Source organism: Glossina fuscipes, unplaced genomic scaffold (assembly GCF_014805625.2).
Source record: "Glossina fuscipes isolate IAEA_lab_2018 unplaced genomic scaffold, Yale_Gfus_2 27, whole genome shotgun sequence".
Taxonomy (NCBI): domain Eukaryota; kingdom Metazoa; phylum Arthropoda; class Insecta; order Diptera; family Glossinidae; genus Glossina; species Glossina fuscipes.
Genome location: NW_023998422.1, coordinates 3778180 through 3797485, shown reverse-complemented (window position 1 = coordinate 3797485; position 19306 = coordinate 3778180). Strand labels below are relative to the sequence as shown.

The following is a 19306-nucleotide window of genomic DNA, read 5'->3' as shown; positions in this document are numbered from 1 at the left end:
CTGGATATATGTGATTACATGTTATACTATGCACTGCAGCCCAAAAGAGTTCTCTTCTCCTTCCTATATGTATAATTTCACGGTCTGGTCTCAGATCTGCTCAATTTTGAAGATTATGCAGCCATTTGTCTTCTGTCCAATGCTCTACGCCTTTCGAAAAGGCGTTCCACTGCTAAGTGTTTGAGTTCATATTTTTCTCCACGCGCGATGTCCAGTTTAATGTCCACGATTCGAGGCCATACAAGATCTCCGACCATACCAAGCTTTTGATGAAACGAAGGCGAAGAAATCAGCTCATCTGTGGGCATTTCAATTCAATTCTTCAAAAATACTAATAGAGAAGGTACAATTTTTGCACGAATATATGTTACTCGCTTGAAATGTTCCTCAAGTGTTACACCCACAAGAAATATTAATAAGAATTTATTGAAAGCTTTTCTGTAAAGTCAATGTAAACTAAGTCGGTTTCCCGCTTTTATTAATTTTTCATGTGAATTTCAATTTTTATTATTTTCCTTTCAGTTCTTTATTTGTTTTACTGGAAAATTTAATAAATTACTTTTGAAATAATTTTCCATTCTCCGAATATGAAAGGCGGAGAATTCAACAGTCTGACCGCATACATAAAACAAACAAAACTCCTTTCTACCTAAAAAGCAAGAAAAAGAAAAAGGACATACAATAGAGAAGAGAGAACAAAAAGAAAAAAAGAAGGGATCCTTGCAAACGCACGCAACCTCAAAAAGTGGTAAATCAAACAAACAAACAAACTTTTCACGGAAAGCAATTGTTAAAACAATTCTTTGTGTATGAGCAAATAATGTTCGCTTGCATATTTGTCTAGGTAGGAAGGTGCGAGAGTACAAAGCTATATGTATGTGCACATATAAAGTGAGCATCTGAAAAGGAAACCAAAGAGAAAACCGGTTGAAAAGGTGTAAAATGTGTAAAGTTTTAATTGCGAATAAAAATAATTGGGTTTTTTTTTCTTATTAAATATTTGCACTTTCACGTTTCGTTACACTTCAAGGTCGTAAATTTATAATAAGAAAATTAAAAGAAAAAATCAGAATATAAAGAACAATGCACATCGAATAAGAAAAAGAAATATCGAGTACAAGTTCGCAATAGCAAAGAGTACTGTAAGGCGATTTCAGACGCTTAATAGAAAACTTTTTAACAACAAATTCATAAATGGTGTAGTTAAAAATGCTTGTAGTATTCGCAAAGAGTCGGCTGCATGTTTTTAACTGTTGCGTGTAATGGTCGCTTATAATAAATATACAAAACAAATAGGATTAATAAAGATATTCCTCTGTCCACTGCACGTAATAGATGTAAACAACGGTGTATACCTGGAAGTAAGACAGAAAGTGAAGGCTAATATATAATCTTGTATCCGTTAAAAATAATTTTTAAAATTTTTTTTACCCTATTCATATGACGACTTTTCACAATAAGGCTTTGTAGGGAAAGTGGTCGAAAAAGTGATTCGCTTCCAAATACATTCAATAGCGTTTGTCCTTGGGCCTAAACAGCTTAGTGTTTCACATTTCATTGAAATGTCTCCCAAGTTGTGGCCTATAGGTTGAACGAAGGCAAACAAGATGGGCAGCCAGACAGACAGACAGACAAACATGGTATACACTAGTATACCAAGCGGTGTAGGGTAGAACAACACAAAAAAAAAACTTATTAAAGTGTAGGGCTTAAAGTGTACAACTTGTGTTTTTTTTTTTAAATTCTTAACATCCCTGCTTTTTTTTCTTTAGCCGAGTTTTCCAGTTTTAAGCAACAAATGAAAAATTTTTTGAAAATATCACTTATGTGGAATTTTTTAATAAATTTACAATTTGCTCGCATTAGTTTTTTAATCGTTTAGTTAGTATTTTAGTTATAGATCTTACCTTTTTGGTCTAAATATGTTATAATCATAATAATGATAATAGTAATATCAAGCGAAAACAATATAGTGGATCATGATCCACGCCTTACGCTTCCTTGCACTTGTTCATATCACGGTTTTTCAAAACAAAGCTTTTCACGCAAAGCGGCTGAAAAGTGCTCCGTTCTGACTTATTTTCAATGGCGTTCATCTTTGGACTAAAGGACGTCATCGTACCAAATTTCATCAGAAAATCTCATAAATTGCGACTATAATAGATAAAGACCGAATGATTCTATATCGATCGGTGTAATAAGAGATATGCCTCTCTCATGAAAAAATAAACTACGAGAAACTACAGATCATCAGAACAGAATCTGAGGAATATAAAATAATTGTATTTCCTATTGCTCTCTACATATTATGTTAAGTTTGTGCGGACGTATGTGACGCCGAGAAGGGCTTAAGATATGCCCACCTTTTACTATACTGAATTCTGAATCGATCGAAGAATATCCTTCCGTCCATCCCTCCGACAGCTATGCCTGTACATTTTTGTCAAAGCCATGCGTTCATTTGCAAAGAGGTCGAATGTTTAAAATATAAAAATAACATATAAATATTGTTGTCTATCGCAAAAGTAACAATTGTACTATATAATGTAGCGTAGGCTATTTAATAGTGCATCTGGCCCGATTAGAATGTTTCACTTGTCATTAGTTTTTTTCTGACGTCATAAATCAAGTCACCTTGAACTCATCAGTGCGAGACAAACAATATGGTATTCAAGAAATTACTTCTACTATATATATAGGATTTTTAAAGGTTTGAAAATGTGAAATTACTATAATTTGCAATTATTCAAAAATGGTACGTTTAAGCTTTTAATAATTTCAAAAGATTTTATTTACTCTGGCTTCAATCAGCACTTAAATAATATTTAAGTCTAATGTATTATGGTCAGGCGCTGATAAAAGACTATAAGAGAATCAACTTTCATACTCATACATAATTTATGATGTTTCTTTTTTCATAAGCCTGATGACAATTTGACTTTTGCATCGTTAACGGACATATACGCACGTACACATTTTGTAACCCAAACTTGTTCGTACATTATTGTGAAACTGGCATTGTATAGCAATCATATGGTAACCATTCGGTTGCGCCAGCCGTTATGCGACGTACAACAGGCAAAAACACATAATTAACAGGCAATTATTACAAATTTGCAATCACATGTCATGCATGCTTGCTCCTCGCCTCGTTTTGCAGTCAAGTGTAAATGCCAGGCCGTACTCATACGGGCATTACTTTATTATATGTATATAAACATATATATGTGTATATGTAAGCATTAGTTATTTAAAGTCAAAAATCCATTTCAGTTGCATTAAACAATTACGAAGAGGAACAATTTTGAACGTTTACTTGTGGTAATAACAATGAAATCATTTTTCAAACAGAGAGCTTTAGAGGGCTTTTAAACAAAACACGCACATCCATTGTCCATAAAGTAAATTAAATTGCACTTTATTTTACCAAAAATTTCATTTAATTCAAAATTAAAAAACAAATTTTTTTTGGGGATTATTTGCGCAAAGTTTATATTAAACTTTTCTTAAATGTCTAATAAATCCTGTGATCATATGCTTTAATGGAAACTCGAGCTAATATAAATCTTTTCATAGCACTATATAATGTCAGCTTAATCCAAATTCTCTGTTAGATGTGTATCTTAACTATATATTATGTATGTATGTGTGTATGTATATGTAATGTATAATTTAAACATGTCTCTCTTCTATGTCGAGCGAATGGACATAAAGTCGCATCAATAACTAACGTTATTTTATGGCTCATAAAATATTTGAAAATACACAACATAATCCAACTAAAAGTTAGAAAAACAATTCTTTACAGCACATAATAAATTTTATTTGTATTATTTTAAAAGTTTGTTTTCATGTTCATATAGAAATTTTATTTAGTTTTTCAAAGGCCGTTAGAGCGTGAGTTAACACGAACTTTCTTACCATCATAATGTTTGTGTTCTACTTACCTACCCAATCTATAGTTCAACTAATTTTATTATTCGCTTTGCTACATCCAGAAATAATTATTAGTAAAATTATTTATACTTTGTTGGGTAACAATTAAAAGGATTGCGAGGACCATTCTACACCACCTTACAGTTATTCATGCAATGATTTTTCAAAATAAGCCTTTATGCGGGAAGTGCTTGAAAACGTGATCCGATCAAGACCGTTTTCAACGTTCATTCAACACGCATTCAAACACATTAGTATACCACCAAAATATTTCAAAAATTACAGTCTACAGACTTAACACAAGAAAACAATACTAACAGATGGACGGACAAGCTTACCTTGATATTTGTAATGAAAAGTGAGTTTTTATCGATTCATTTTGGGGGTTGCATGCATCTTCACCAATTCAATATGCGCATGTATCCTACGCTTCGTAGGGTATAAAAAGAGTGAAAGCTTCGAACAATTTTCAGTATACTGTCGCATATAAACTAGACTTGTAAAATTAGGTATAATTGGATTTGCAAGCGATGCTTAGTCGTAAGAGACAGACTACGTATTTTGAAGAAATCTTATACTCTTCACGACGCTCTGCAGTAGTACGAGATCTTATTGCAATACGCAGAAGCACTGGGGCCAACTTGGGCCAACTTGTTACTAGTCCAAAAGTGATTCTGAATCGATCTGCGCTGCTCTCTACCTCTTGTCGTCTTGTGTTCAATCTACAGCCCGTAATTTCTGAGATGTGTTAATGAAATTAAGCACACTTATGTAGTTTGGGCACAAGGACGGGCTCTGTTCAAGATGGACCACTTTTTCGACCACTTTCCAGCGCATTTAATGATGGGCCGTGGCCGACTATGGTCTTTTTATTTGCATTCATATTAAGCGTATCATTTCGTTCTAAACGTGTGCATGCTTGGTCTAATTTTAGATCGATTATACAATTATATGTTAGTTAAAGATTTTTGAATTTTTGCTAAAGTTGTAAGTCCGTACGACGCTGAGATAATCACAAGGAACCATTGAAGGTTAACATGTGAACGGTGTATGGCGAGTATTTATCTTATGGTCTGTCCATGTGTTCTCGACGGATTTCCTCATAATATTTGATCATTATCGACATGTATTTGCCGTAATTTGCCTGTCAAGTTGTGCCATTACAACTTAACACCATAATATATACACTGTATGTCTGTCGAATATGCGAATATATCGCTAAAGAGGTCGCCACTTAGTGTAATGCTTTAGAGGAAGTTCCGACGTTTTAACCGGAATGGCCGCGAAACCAAGAAATCAAACGATAAATAATAAAATCGACAAACTGCTTTCACTTCTATTAAACTCTGGTTTACAAAGTTGTATTACTCCCGGTCTACTTGATGTGTAGAAAATACGAGAGAAGAGAGAATGTAATGAAGAAAGAAACAACAAAATTTAATATCCGTATAAGAAATTTATAGAATAAAATAAACTTTAAATATAACATAAGAGGAAATTTATTTTTTCAATAAAATCATGAAAAGCTTGCTTTATCGTTTGTTTACGGTCTGAAAATATGTTTAAAAAGGATGTTGCCGAGCTTCGCATACATTTTCAAATGTTTGCCACTTAAAATCCCCTTCATGCGTACGTGCATATGTGTGACATCTTGTGTCAACCTTTCATGTTATATCTACTATTCCCATCCGTATTAGTGATTGTGTGCTTATGTATATAGAAATCTAATTAAACTTTCAGTTTCACTAACCAAGCAATGTCTGTTTACGTTTTGCGTTTCGCATTGTTTTTTAACATAAATTTCGCTATGGCCTCGCAATGTCGACATCCTGCATATATATGTATGTATGTATGTATGTTTGTATGTTTGTATCTTCATATATATATGCACTAGCATGTGTTAGCTAGCTAGCTATGTGTTAATTAAATTTCACCCAATTCCATGTTGCATTATTCAATGTTCTTCCTCGTGAATAGCGAATAAGCTTAAAATATTTAAATGACAGAATTTTTCCTTATTTTTGTTTCGATGAGATTGCTTTCGAGTACAATTAATTAATTTTCCTTTGTTTCGTCGTTCTGGACAAGTATAAATAATGACAAAAAATTAATTAAATTGCAATAAAGAGATTTTCAACTTCTGACAGACAACATGGCATTTTTTAACACATTTATGAAATTCAATACACGAAAGCAAACAATAAATTCGATAAAGGAAATGATTCCATTTTTGAAGTTGATTGCATACGTTATTCAATTTACAATGAATTGCGGTATACAAGAATGTGTGGGTGAATGTATGTGGTAGCTACGCTTAAGTAAGCAAATGCGGATATAATAACCTGTTTCTCTTTTCCCCCATTTGTAAGACACAAATTTACTCCTCAGGTATCATTCACGTGATGGATTTTAAGTCGACTTTTCAGTGTCTATCCTTCCATCCATTTTGACCACTTTGCTATGAACGAGAATTAATTGGAGATTTCGCCGAAGCGTGTGCATATTTCTAATTTAAAACTTAAGCTTAGATCAGCAGATGAAAAGTTCCCTTCGCTTTGCATTTAGTCTTTAATATAAATTATAAGAGGCTGCTTACATGCTAGTACTTAAAATATTTAGTCATTTAAGACGCAATTGGTTTTCTAGTGTTTCGAGTTACACGCTAGACGACTTGTGCTGCAAGGGTATGTTAAGTTTGCGCGGATTTTTGTCCCAGCTAGAATGACTTCAGATAAGCCCACATATTATTATACCTATCGATTCAGAACCACATCCTGAACCAATGACTTTCAACCAATCAATCATTTTCTGAATCAATCCAGAATGATTTTCTGAATCGATTTCGTCTGTCCCTCTGCCCGTCTTGTTTTCTTGTATTCAACCCACAGGCCGCAATCGTCAAGGACGAATGCTATTAAAAATTATTCGCGACTTACCTCTTATTCGACCACGTGCCGTACAACGCCTCATTTTGAAGAGACATTTTTTTTAAATTGTAGGGCGGTATAGGGTAGTTAATGGTCGGCCATGCATCACTATAGTGTTAAAATACCTTTTACAAGATAATGCAAGTAGGAAGCCGAATAAGAAGCAACGATTATACTTGTTAGATGACGGCAAACTCGTAATTTTATGGTGAATGGAATTTAACATAAAGGAAAAAAGTGAAACCAAGCCATTTGTCTGCCCAAAGGTGTTGCTGCTGCGAGCAATGGTAATAAAACTTTTTCAAATTAATGATTGCTTTCCCTTAAAAGGAAAAAGTTGTTCACCGAAGGAGGCTATTGAATGAAAAATCGAATTCACAAAGTAATTGAGTAGGGAATAATAGACGTCCATGAGGAAACGTTTTGCTGTTTAGTCTACCCAATACAGAGAAGAAAGTCAATTGTACGATTCGTATGCAAATTAAATTGTGCAAGTGCATAGTAAACATAGCTTAATGGCGTATGTTAAAGTGTTAAATACCTAGCATGCACAATGTATCGTGCAATTCAAAAGCAACCGCATACTCTACATTGCTATCATCCAATTGCTGTAATTTAAGTGTAAACAATTGTAACATGAACAAGTTACTACCAGAATAAGGAATTTTGGAAGGACTATAGAAAGTAAGAAAGACAAAGTTGTATCGAAGAGGTAAATTTCTCCAATCTCCAATCCATCATATCTTTGCCCGATGATCACTTCCTGTAAAGTAAACGGATATTATATTATTGAGTAAGTGACTGTTGCGATCAGTTTTCATCGTAACAGAAGCCTTGGCGCATTGCGAGCGAGCCAGTCAGCCTAAGTAATATTCAATTTTTGAACAGTAGATTCGACAAGATCTGTTAAATTTTACCTATTAGTTATTAGGCTTAGAGGAACATCACTTTTATCTTGAAAAAGACAAACAAAAAAAAAACAAACAAAAACTTAAATTTTCATATATTATACAATTAGGTGAGCGTGGCCTACTTTTTCCGTTTTTTGTTGCTGTAGTTTATGACGAACGAGCAGAAGACATGCAAAATTCCTCGCCGATATCTCCTTTTCCGCTAACGGGAGAATGTTAATGGGTATCATGGACGGACATGCTTAACCGCAGTCCAAATTTGAAATACGCCAAGAATTTATATACTACTATACATTATAAAGGCTTCGGAAGAGAGTGAAATTATGGCACACTACAAAATTGGGCAGGCGTGGTCGTTTCTTTCAATTTTAGTATAGTCACAGCTATTATAGTATCGCCCATAGAGTGTGCGTTTGAATTTTTGTAGAGTTATCTGCTGAGGTTTGTGAGTAGTAAGCAAAAAAGGTGTGACCTTCGAAAAATTGAAATTGAATTGACCTTGAGAAATTGAATTTCAGTCCAACTCTGTGTGCAAGAATTTCCAATAATTGTACTTTCGTAGCCACGAGAATGTTTACAACACAAATTGCGCATACGGTTAGATAGATAGATAGACAGACAGACAGACAGACAGACGGACATGCCTCAATATTTGATACTGATCAAAACGATGTATACGTTGTGGGCTTTCTGAAGTTTCCTTTAGGGTGTTGCAAGCGTTTTAAGAAAATGAACATATCCTTCATTCTTTGGCGATGGGTATACAGAGGATAGGCTTAAGCGTTGCATATCCAGGTAAGCAACTTTCCTAAATTTTGAGTAATGACTATGTTATCAAACTTTTGCTTCTTTACCTTCAATCACAAGTAACAGCGAAAGATTCTTTCAACAAACATTTGTTTATTTTGCTTACATTCTTTCATTAGCTCAAAACTCGTATAGCGCGTGTCCAAATTTCACGTCTTCACAAACTGCAACTTTCAACTTGTAAACTAAAAAGGAAATTATTCCGTTTGGACAAGTTACATAAACAAAGAAGAAACTTATTTGATCTTCTCCTGCTGTTGTAGATTACTTTACTTAAAGTATAAAACTTTCTCTTTTTTTAATTTTTTTGTTTTCGTTTGTTTGTTATGTTGTCCTCTTTCCACATTTATTTTTTCTATTGCATAGCTTGTTAAGATGAGGTTTTTAGTTTTTTCTTTTTTCTTCATTTTTATACCCATCACCGAAGGATGAGGAGTGTATTCATTTTTTACGTTTGTTACGCCCAGAAGAAAGCATCTGAAATCGCCCAAAGTATGTATGTTCTTGATTAGCATCAAATTCTAAATCGTTTTAAGCATGCCCGTCTGTCCGTCTATCCGTCTGAGTAATGTCTGTCGTACACATTCTGCTGGCCACATAAATAAACCTATCCACTTCAACTTGGGCAGGAACATTGGAAGTTCTTGTACGCAGATTGGTAGTGAAAACGGGCCAAATCGGCTGAAGGACGCTTCCGTTTTTCAAAAGGAGTGAAAAATTGGTTTTTGCTCATTGCTCATAAACTATAGCAAATAAAAGTACAAAAATGTAAACGCATACGCTGTGGGCGATGCTGTAGTACTTATCTACGGAAATTGAAAAAAAATTGACCACGCCTATCCAGTACTATAGTGAATTAAATTTTAATTTTTTTAATATACCTTTAAACCCTGTAGAGAATATAAAAAAAAGGGTTTATAAATTCTTGGCCAAATTCAAATTTGCAATGCACCTAAACATGTCCGCCTATTCGTCTGTCCATCTGTGTGCTGGCGCAACTGTATAGTATATATGGTAAATATTCCCCCATTCTCGAAAGTGAAGATATCGCCTACAAAGTTATATTGGAATTAATCTGAACTTTTGAAAGGGGACGCCTACAACGCGCACAGGTCTATACGATAAAAATGTTTATTTTGAAAGTAGAAAAAATCCGTCGCGTCCAATCCATGTGATAAGGCATGAAAATTTTTTTCTGTTACTTCTTTTGTCTTTTCTAGTATAACGGTGATGGGTATAATAAAATCGGTCCCGATCGAATGTTATTTTCTTAATTGCTTTCTTTCTTTATGTTATTAAACTAGGCTAGGTATGACAAGAGGCTAAATGCTCGATCGCTGCGTTGTTAATGGGTGCTCAGTTGAGCTTTGGCTTAGCATTCAACGGAATTTGATAAGAACGTAGCACAATAAGTTATTACAAAGAAATAAATCTCCTCTACAACTAACCGCATTCCAAGGGTATCGTAATAATGAACATGCTATAAACTTAAAGGCAATATTTTTTTTTTTTTTTTTTTTTTTTTTTTTTTTTATAACCAACTTATATTTTTTGTTCAGTTAGCTTCTTTGGGTTTGTCTGTTTGTTTGATTTACTAAGTGCAGTAACTTTTTAGCAAAGTTACTTAAAAGAAAGAGTCATATTTGTTTGAAACAAAAACTTGGATATATCTCGCCTACATTCTTAATATATATATGTGAACTGAAGTTCTTTTGTGCATTCTTTAATAGACAGCAACGTTGCATGCTTGTAAACTAGAAATTTTTATACTCATAACCGAAGGATGAGGGCTGTATTCACTTTGTCAAAACGTTGGCAACGACTAGAAAGAAGCTTCAGAGACTACATAAAGTATATACACTTTTGATCAGCATCAAATTTTGAATCATATATGCGAATCATGTCTGTCTATCCGTCCGACTGCAAAAATGAAGATATCACTTTTAAATTCGACAGAAACACAGGAACGTCTCGCATACAGCTTGAAAACGGACCAAATCGTTGCGAGCCTACGTAACCTGAGAATACTTCTGTTTTTTAAAAACAATAAAAAGTTTTTTGACTTTGAAATTTTAAAATCTTTCGAACCGATCAAAGGACACGTCTGCAACATCCACCCGCCTATGCAATAAAAACTGTAAGTATCTTTGCTTAAGATGAATTTCCAGAGAAATTATTCGACAAGGTAGAAAAAATCATTCGAGCCCACCCAACATTATAAAATAGACAAATTTATATTTTCCCCTATTTTATAGGATGACAGCGATGGGTATCAAAGATTCGTCCGCAACCGAATATAAATTTCTTATTTCTTGTTTCCATCTTTTATACCCACCACCGGGGATAGTGAAATGTAAGCAACATTCAAAAGGAAGCTGCAGAGACTCCATGCTTGATCCGTATCAAAGTCTGAATACATTTAGACATTTCCCTCTGTCCGTCTATGTTACGATCACACTCTCTTTTGAAGTATCGGTTTCAAATGTAATTAAAGCACTGATGGTTCTTGCAAGCAATTTGCTCTTGAAAATGATGCAAATTGATCGAACGATCAGTCCAGCTTTTGTTTCCAGGCAAGAAAAGGTTTTGGTTTTTCGATCATTGCTTATAAATTTAAAAATTTGCCAAATGCATTCTATAAGTGATTCTCTGAAAATGGAGAAAATCGCCCGTGGCCATGGTGTGCGGTACTTCACAATTGAATAAAGAAAGTTTAATTTTTTCTTTATGTTTGAATGTTATTTATAAAGCGATGTGCGTAGAAGATTCTATCACAGGCGAATATAAATTTTTTGATTGGTTTTATATTTAAATGTAAAATAATTTTTGGTGAAGACAAAGTGCCTTTGCCCGTTTTGAACAGAGAAAGCGCTAATTACTTTGTAATATCGATGCCAATGATTATGATTTCAGTTTTTTATCTGTTAGGGATCTATAGAAGAAGATCAACTTCATGTTGCGGCATGATCTATCAGAACTCGTGAAATATCTGCTAGCTAACTATTCGCTTTCTCTCATGGTATTCTATTTAGGCGAAATCTCGTAACATATATATACGGGCGATCTCTAAGACCGTTTAGTGGGCTACAAAGTTTAATAAAATAGTTCAATGTTTAAAGGATTGATTGAACAACTTATTTGCCACTGCTTATTTTGCAGCCAAACTGACTTTATTTATTTATTTATTTACTAATCGTCTGAATGCAATGTTCTTAGTCAATTGAAATGTTGTGTAAGTAAACACATTATTGAAGTAAAACGAAAGTAATCATTTACTTAACAGCTTGTGCCAGTGGTCTATGATTCGTTTTAGTCAATTTAATCTCTTCTTTGTCTATTTTTTCATCCAGAGTATAATCTCGAAAAGCTATTTAATTTAATAAAGTACTGCAATGTTTGTGCCTTTCTCTGAAAGATAGATGTTTTTGTTTTTATATCGAAACTTTTAATGTTTCCTTAAATAAGAAAATTTCATTTCGTTATTAAAACCGCTTTGCCTTTTTTTTCTCTCTTTTCTTTCTTTCCTTTTTTTTGCAGATGCCAACACTTTCGTTTTTATAAAAGATTATATATAAACCAACAAAAAAAAGAAAAAAAAAAAAAAAAAATAAAAAAAATATAAAAAAATACATTGGAATAGAACGATAAGTTTAATTAAAATTTAATTAATTAGAAATATTTTGTCTCAATGCATTGTTCGGCAACTTGCACAATCAATGTGTCGGCGAAATGTTGATCATGTTGTCAAGTAATTTGAATGTTGCAAATGAAATTTTAAACGTTCGTCATTACTTAGTATCGCGCTCTCAGTATTACATGAATTGCGTTAGAAAAGTACGAATCAGAAGCAAAAGGTAGTTAGTCAAATGAACGAGAAAAATTAAACGTGACGTGAAAAGAAGAACAAAAATAAGAAGATAAGGAGTGAAAATTTAATTTTAAAGCAATCACTAAAGTAATTGAAAATGCTAACGATACATAAGGTAACAACATTTTTTGTAACAATCACGGCGTCTACAGTGCTTATGCTGATTATAACTTGCCTTTCAACTCACGCTAATGAACAGAACGTCATGGTTAATGGCAATTTGCCTATTGGTGAGAATATCAATATACGTCACGAACGTTCTAAAGTGAGACATACCGCAGAAAAAGAGCAGCAACACCAACACCAACACCAGCAACACCAGCAACAACAGCAACAACAGCAACAGCGTAAACAGAAAAACATGTTAAAAAAATTGCTTGTCACGTCGGATGTAGACGACGATAATGAAGGTTTTGGCAAAGCGAGCAATTTAACACAAAAACAGCACAATGTGGCAGCTATCTCGTTACAACATGATTATGGTAATAACGGTAATACAACGATAGCGATAATAAAACGTCGTCATAATAATGAGAATTTTACAACAACTTTAGTGAATCCTGGTATTGGGATAAAAGCAAGAAATCTCATTGAGTTCAACCACTTCAACGGTCAAGTAAATGCACACTACGCGACAGACAGGCCAGCATATTTAACGACCTCGGTTACGATGATGCCAGCAGTAACACATAGAATACGTAAATTGCATAAAAAAGAAATCACGGAAAGTTTACGTCGCAATAATTCTAACGGAAGCCGAAAAGTTGGTGACGATGATGGCGGTAACCATCGTCGCAGTTTAGTTCAGGCCGAACAACTACAGCGTCGTTTGTTAACCAATATTAATAATAATAATAATAATAATAATAATAATAACAATAATGATGACGAGGATGATGAGAAAAATGTTGTTGGTCAACAGTTGAAAATCGCTTTACAAAATGATAATTTCATTAATTACGATTTTTCCTATCAAAATGATGAGGAGCAAATAACAAATGTTGAATTTGCTGGGAACGATGAATACGATGCCACGACTCTTTCTACGATGCAAGCAATAAAGCATAATGATAAGCTTTTTGATGAAGATATTCGAACAAAATTAAAAAAATCTTCAGAAATTATTTTGAAAGAAGTTGAGAATGACTTACCCGTTGATCCTAGTTACAGTCCCCAGCCGATTTTGAATGTTTTGAATTTGTCTCGTGTCTATCATGATTTACACTTGGAAGAAATTGAAAATGATTTGACCGTCGAACAAACGACTACGTTACCCTTAAATTTTGATGATTTAGTTACCGATCAACTATCGGATGCGATTAATCAAAGCAAATTTCATCTTTTCTCTCAGAACCCGGATAGAACCGAAGATTCACAATTGTGGTCAATAGAAAATGAAAATTTCATGAATTCACCGCGACTTTCAGCCAGCACCAGTGTTGGCGGTAAAGGCCTGGACACTACACGTATATATAAATTGCAAGAAATTAATTTTATTGATTCTTCCGATGATAATGACAGTGCCACGAATAGTCCAAACGATAATAATGATAATATTAACAATAGCATTATGGATGATGCTTTCCTAAATAGTAATAATAATAATAATAACGATAATAATAATAATAATAATCTGGAATTTTCTTCTGGCGAATCGGAAACGGAAGATATGAATAATTTCAGCTTGAATAGTGAAGATGATGAAACAAATCATTTCCTTGAAGGTGTTGTCGATGCCGCGAATTCCGATGAAATTTACGATTGGGATGAAATATCCCGTAATAATCGTCGTAATTTAATGCGCGGTCGCGATGTTGTTACGAAATTTTTACAAATTGTTGAAACACAGCATTCTCTCGGTTCGAATTGTGAAGCGGGTACATCATTAAATCTCGGTGAAGGTGTTGTCGATCGGTATGCTCAGGATCGTTTTCGTATCGAGGCGGAGGTGGCAGTAAATCGTGCTAACATGTTGACCAGGTAAGTCACAAAAGCGAATGAAGAAAGAAAGAAAAAAATATTTCATTAGAGACGGATTTTCTATACCCTACACCATCTGCCTATACAACTTCCAAAGGGGCATGAGGTAGATGCACCTTCTATTACACCAATCGATTTTGAATCACTTACTGGAGCAAGGTATTCTTTTCTGTCCGTTTGTCTGTGTGGTGTTCAACTTAAAGGCCGCGTTGAGTTATGGCCCAAGAACGAACGCCATTGAAAATGTTTTGCGCCGGAGCACATTTTCGAACACTTTCCGTATAAGGAATCATTTTGAAAAGTTGTTGTTGTATGGGCGAAGGCTGACAACAAATTAAAGTATTTACCTTTTTGATGGTAGTAAGTAGTAAGCCGATCAATTGTGAAGTGAAGCGGAAAATATTACTGAACTGAAAATATTAACTTGTCCGAAAATATCTTGCGGCCTTTCCCAACACAAGCTTGAAATAATTTTTAAAGTAAACAAAGTACACTATAAAGAATTTCTGAGACAAAGGCCCTAATTTAGAATTGAATTTGTAATAGAGAAAGAAAATCGAAAGCTGATAGAAACCCAATTTTACTGAGATGTCGTCATTGTCATTAAAACTGTCCCTGTGTACCTAAGCTAAAATTAAATTATTTATAAAAAAAAAATTGCAGAAGAAGAAAGGCATTCCTGTCGGGGGAAAGCCCCATCTGCTCAACACATCATTTGTTTTCGAAGATTTATCTTAATTCACCGCAGATGGAAGAATGCCGAATATATGGCCAGATGGAATTTCAAAACTTTTTTAAAATTAATTTATTATTCTACTTGTAAGAGAAGGTGATATATACAATTGCTATGATGTCCTAAAGAAGTCGGGGTTTTACGATAAATTTCAATTTTCTTTAGGATAGTTTCAAAACTTTGAGTGGACTTTTTGGCGGCACGCAGAACAGCTTAGTCAGACGAGGCCCAGACCCTTTATGGCAATAATTTTAATAGCCGTTAAATAACAAACGTTTTTTATTTTCACAAAAGAGGAAGAAAGAGAGAGAAAGAGAGAAATAGAGAGAGAGAGAGAGAGAGAGAGAGAGAGAGAGAGAGAGAGAGAGGGAGAGAGAGAAATGTATGAAAATCTATTAACACATATTTTCTCCCTCATTCTGTGACCGTATTATTTATACAAACCTCTTGTATAGGATGACAATATTTTCTCCCATGTTATACGAATCCGTCTAATGTGAACATCTTTCTTATATGAAGTCTTAGGGTTGTCGGTGTCGAATAAACTTGATGCTAGATTTCGCGTGTGACTTACGGCTATCGATAACGAGGCGGTTGTCGTGTCGACAACTCGAATACCTCGCTTTCAATTGTCGCAAACGTGTACGATTGTCGTCAGTGTCGAGTGATAACTCATTCAACTATAAAGTTGGTGTCCAACAGCATATTCAAACGGAAAATAAAGCAAAAAAAAAAAGAAAAAATCATAATGAATTTTATACACAACCTAATCCTATTAATGATAGAAATTCCAAAATTATGGGGAAAGGAAATAATTAATTTCAATGTTTCTCTCTTCTGGTGTCACAAAATGAAAGAGTGTTATGAAAAAGAAATCTTGCAAAATGTTCTTGAGAAATATTATAATAAAAGAAGAACTCAAGTGTTATAAAAATTTAATTAAAACAAAATTAGATAAAATAAAAATAATTTTAATTAACAATTATTTCGCTCCCTTTACCTTTTTCCAAATATTTGCATTCATCTTCTTCTTCACATACCGATGTTGTTACAAATACAACGCTGTTTATTGTCCACTAAAAACTTAATTTGTCTTGGCAGCAGGCGTCTCACTCACACTCACAAGGCGGCGCTGTCGAAAAAGGGCGGTTGAATCGATTGCGCATTCGTCGTTGACCTTCCCGTGTTCGTTTTTTTTGTTTTTAAATTACCTCGCCGTGCCATTATTTTCCGCTAAAATACGCTTAGCAAAGACATAAACGACGAAAAGGTGAGTTATCCTGAAAAGGGGCTATCTACTCTTCAGACTTTTTTCGTCTCTGAACAAAATCAATTATAATTAAAAGTCAATTCACTTATTTTAATGCCCACTTGACGGTTCTGAGATGTCTATATCAAAATTGAAACTTGACTGTCAACATTTCATGAAGCAGACGAAAAGGTAAACATAACAACTTAACCCAGGGTATAAATAGATCTTACGGCGTGACCGCTGAAAATATGCTACGAGCGTCAAGGCATACTTAGGAGGCCTCCTTCTGAAGCAGTGGTATGTAAACAGAAATCTTTGTGAATAACTTGAAAACTGTGCGCATATCGAAGTCAAATTTGTCATAAGGTGTGACTGCCGGCGTCGTCCTTCTAAAAATAAATATTGACGTCTTTAATTTAGGCTTTTAATTTTTAAGAAAATCAATCATCCATTCATTGCGAAAGTGGAGTCAGCAGCATATTCGAAATTGCGTGAACCATTGGCACCGTCAGTTCAAACGTAGCTCCAAATTCTCATTCGCTCTGTTTAAAGAAACGTTTTGATTATTTCTTAGGGTTGCTCATGATGCGACGAAATAATTGAACCCACTCATGTTGGACGAACGCAACTAAAAATCTCCTCGATCCTCCTCTACGTCTTTATATACATAAGCGTAGGTGTTGTAGAGTATTTAACGTCCAAATGATTTAAAATGAAATTAGCGGGAAAATTTTAATAAGTGTTTGAGCGTAAAATTTATGTAAAAGATTTTTTTACAAAATTTAATGTAAAAATTACGAATTCATTAAGAAACGTTTCAAAATTTAATGAAATTTAATTAGATTCGTTAGCGTTGAAATAACTTCAAACGCCATTAAAAAGGAAACAGAATCGAAAGGCATACAGACAAACTTAAATGCCACTTACACGAGGTGGCAAGAATAAATTAACGAAAACCTAATTTCCATTTTTAATAAGATAGAGAGGAGAAAAATGATTTGAGAGAATAGGAAATAAAACAATTAAAAGCAAAGAACAAAAATGGTGAAAAAAATCATTTAGGGTTAAGGAGGTAAGGGGCATTCTTCGTTAAGCAACGAAAACCTGAAACCTCGAAAATCCATAATCTCTGATCTATAGCATACAAAAAAAGAAAAAACCGAAGAACTTTTTGCTTTGTCTATGTTTGTGGTGAACTGTTAGAGGGACAACATTTTAGACTAAACAAGGTTTACCCGTGCTGCTGGTTGTATATATAAGTAATCCATCCAGTTTAGAATGCCGGCGATGCTCTGTTCATTTAACTAACATATTGTTAATTATTCGAGAAACGATAAAACCCAACACAAGGTCATGATGTTTTTCCTGCCTAGTTCGCAAAACATTTCACAGGATAAAACCAGATTAGCATCTAAAATCTCACAATGAAATTTGGTATTGCTAGTAAGAGGGCATTAAAGGGTCGAGTGAAGGCATTCCTGTTGTAAACTGTTTGAGAATAGATTTCCTTGGAATTGAAAATAAGGCAGGACCTTAATTTTAATTGAAGTTGGATGAAACCGTTATCTTCGAGAAGCTTCTTACGTTATAATATTTAAGTTCCTTGCGTTTATTTGCTTCTTTGTATTGTTAAAGACGTAAATTCTAGTCGAAGATTCAGGACGGCAAGTGTAATTTAATATTTTCTGTCCAGTGAGCATAAACTGATTTACTGGAAAATTACTATGCTCTTCGGTTTAGATAATGCGCATGAAATGCTCATGCAAAGCCTGCGGGTGGTCGGTCTGCTTATGATGCGGCATTATCAAATTCAGTTTTCTGCGGTTTTTGGATTCTACACATAATACACTAAATTTATATTTGCAATCATAATTTGAATAGTTTTTATCAACAATCGAATTATCGTTGCTATAATGACTATCAGTTGCGTGATAAAGTGTTGATTTTGGTCAATTAATGCGTATAAATAGTTATTTGACTCGAAATATTAAAGATTAAAAGCATATGTATGTGGCAAAATACTAAACAATTATACTTTTCATATTAAATTTCCGATTATATCTCATTTTATTTACAACAACAAATTAACGTTGTTTTCCTAATGCGTTTCATCCATAAAGTCATTTGAAATTTATGATGTGTTATATGATGTGTGTTTTATCAACCACAGGAGGTATATTAAATTTATCAAATGTTTTCATATATATAAATATATATATATATATATATATATATATATATATTGTTTTATATATATATATATATATATATATATATGTATTGGTTGATTTGTGAAGCGATTTAGAGTCACGACTGGTTTAGAGGCTGGTTGGTATCAAATGGGCTTTTCTGGAAGTCATGTAACTTTTGGCCTCTTCCTATGCCTCATGCTGAGGCATTTTCAATGTAATTAAGTTTCTTGCTTTCAAAACAGACAAAAATTTTCCACTTTTGCTCGAAAGCATGAATATGATGTTTTGCTGAGTAACTTTAGGTTCAGACAACAGTGTACTTTAAGTAAGTGCAAGCTCGGTATCAAATCTTTACAGACACGAACCAAGGATCACAATAGTATTTGCAAAGCCCAAAAAGAAAGCTTCTTAAATTACATATAGCCTTCTTGCGAATCAATAAAGCCATGTGTGTCAGTATTTATGTGCGCATGGATGTGTGTTGTTAGCCTTCTTCTGGCAACAAAAATTAAGATATCGAATTCAAATTTGGCAAAAGCATTGGAAACTTTTCCACGCAGTTAGTATTACAAATAAGCCAAATCGGCCAGAGTACTCCTCTCCAGGAAAGCGTGAACTGAAAAAATATCTATTTCTCTAAGCAAAGACTTTTTGCTTCCTGCTCATCACTCGTAAATTGTAAAATATAGAAGTCTGAAAT

The 19306-nt window shown here is 34.0% G+C and overlaps 1 protein-coding gene across 1 annotated transcript in view; it reads left to right on the top strand.

Moving 5' to 3' along the window:
* Positions 1–12192: 12192 nt before the first annotated feature.
* The window catches only part of LOC119635783, an 83150-nt gene continuing 76036 nt past the window's right edge, over positions 12193–19306 (top strand). Inside the window, exon 1 of the mRNA XM_038030787.1 lies at positions 12193–14429. Coding sequence (XP_037886715.1) covers positions 12547–14429 — 1883 coding nt within the window. The 5' untranslated portion in view covers positions 12193–12546. The remainder of the gene's footprint in view (positions 14430–19306) is intronic.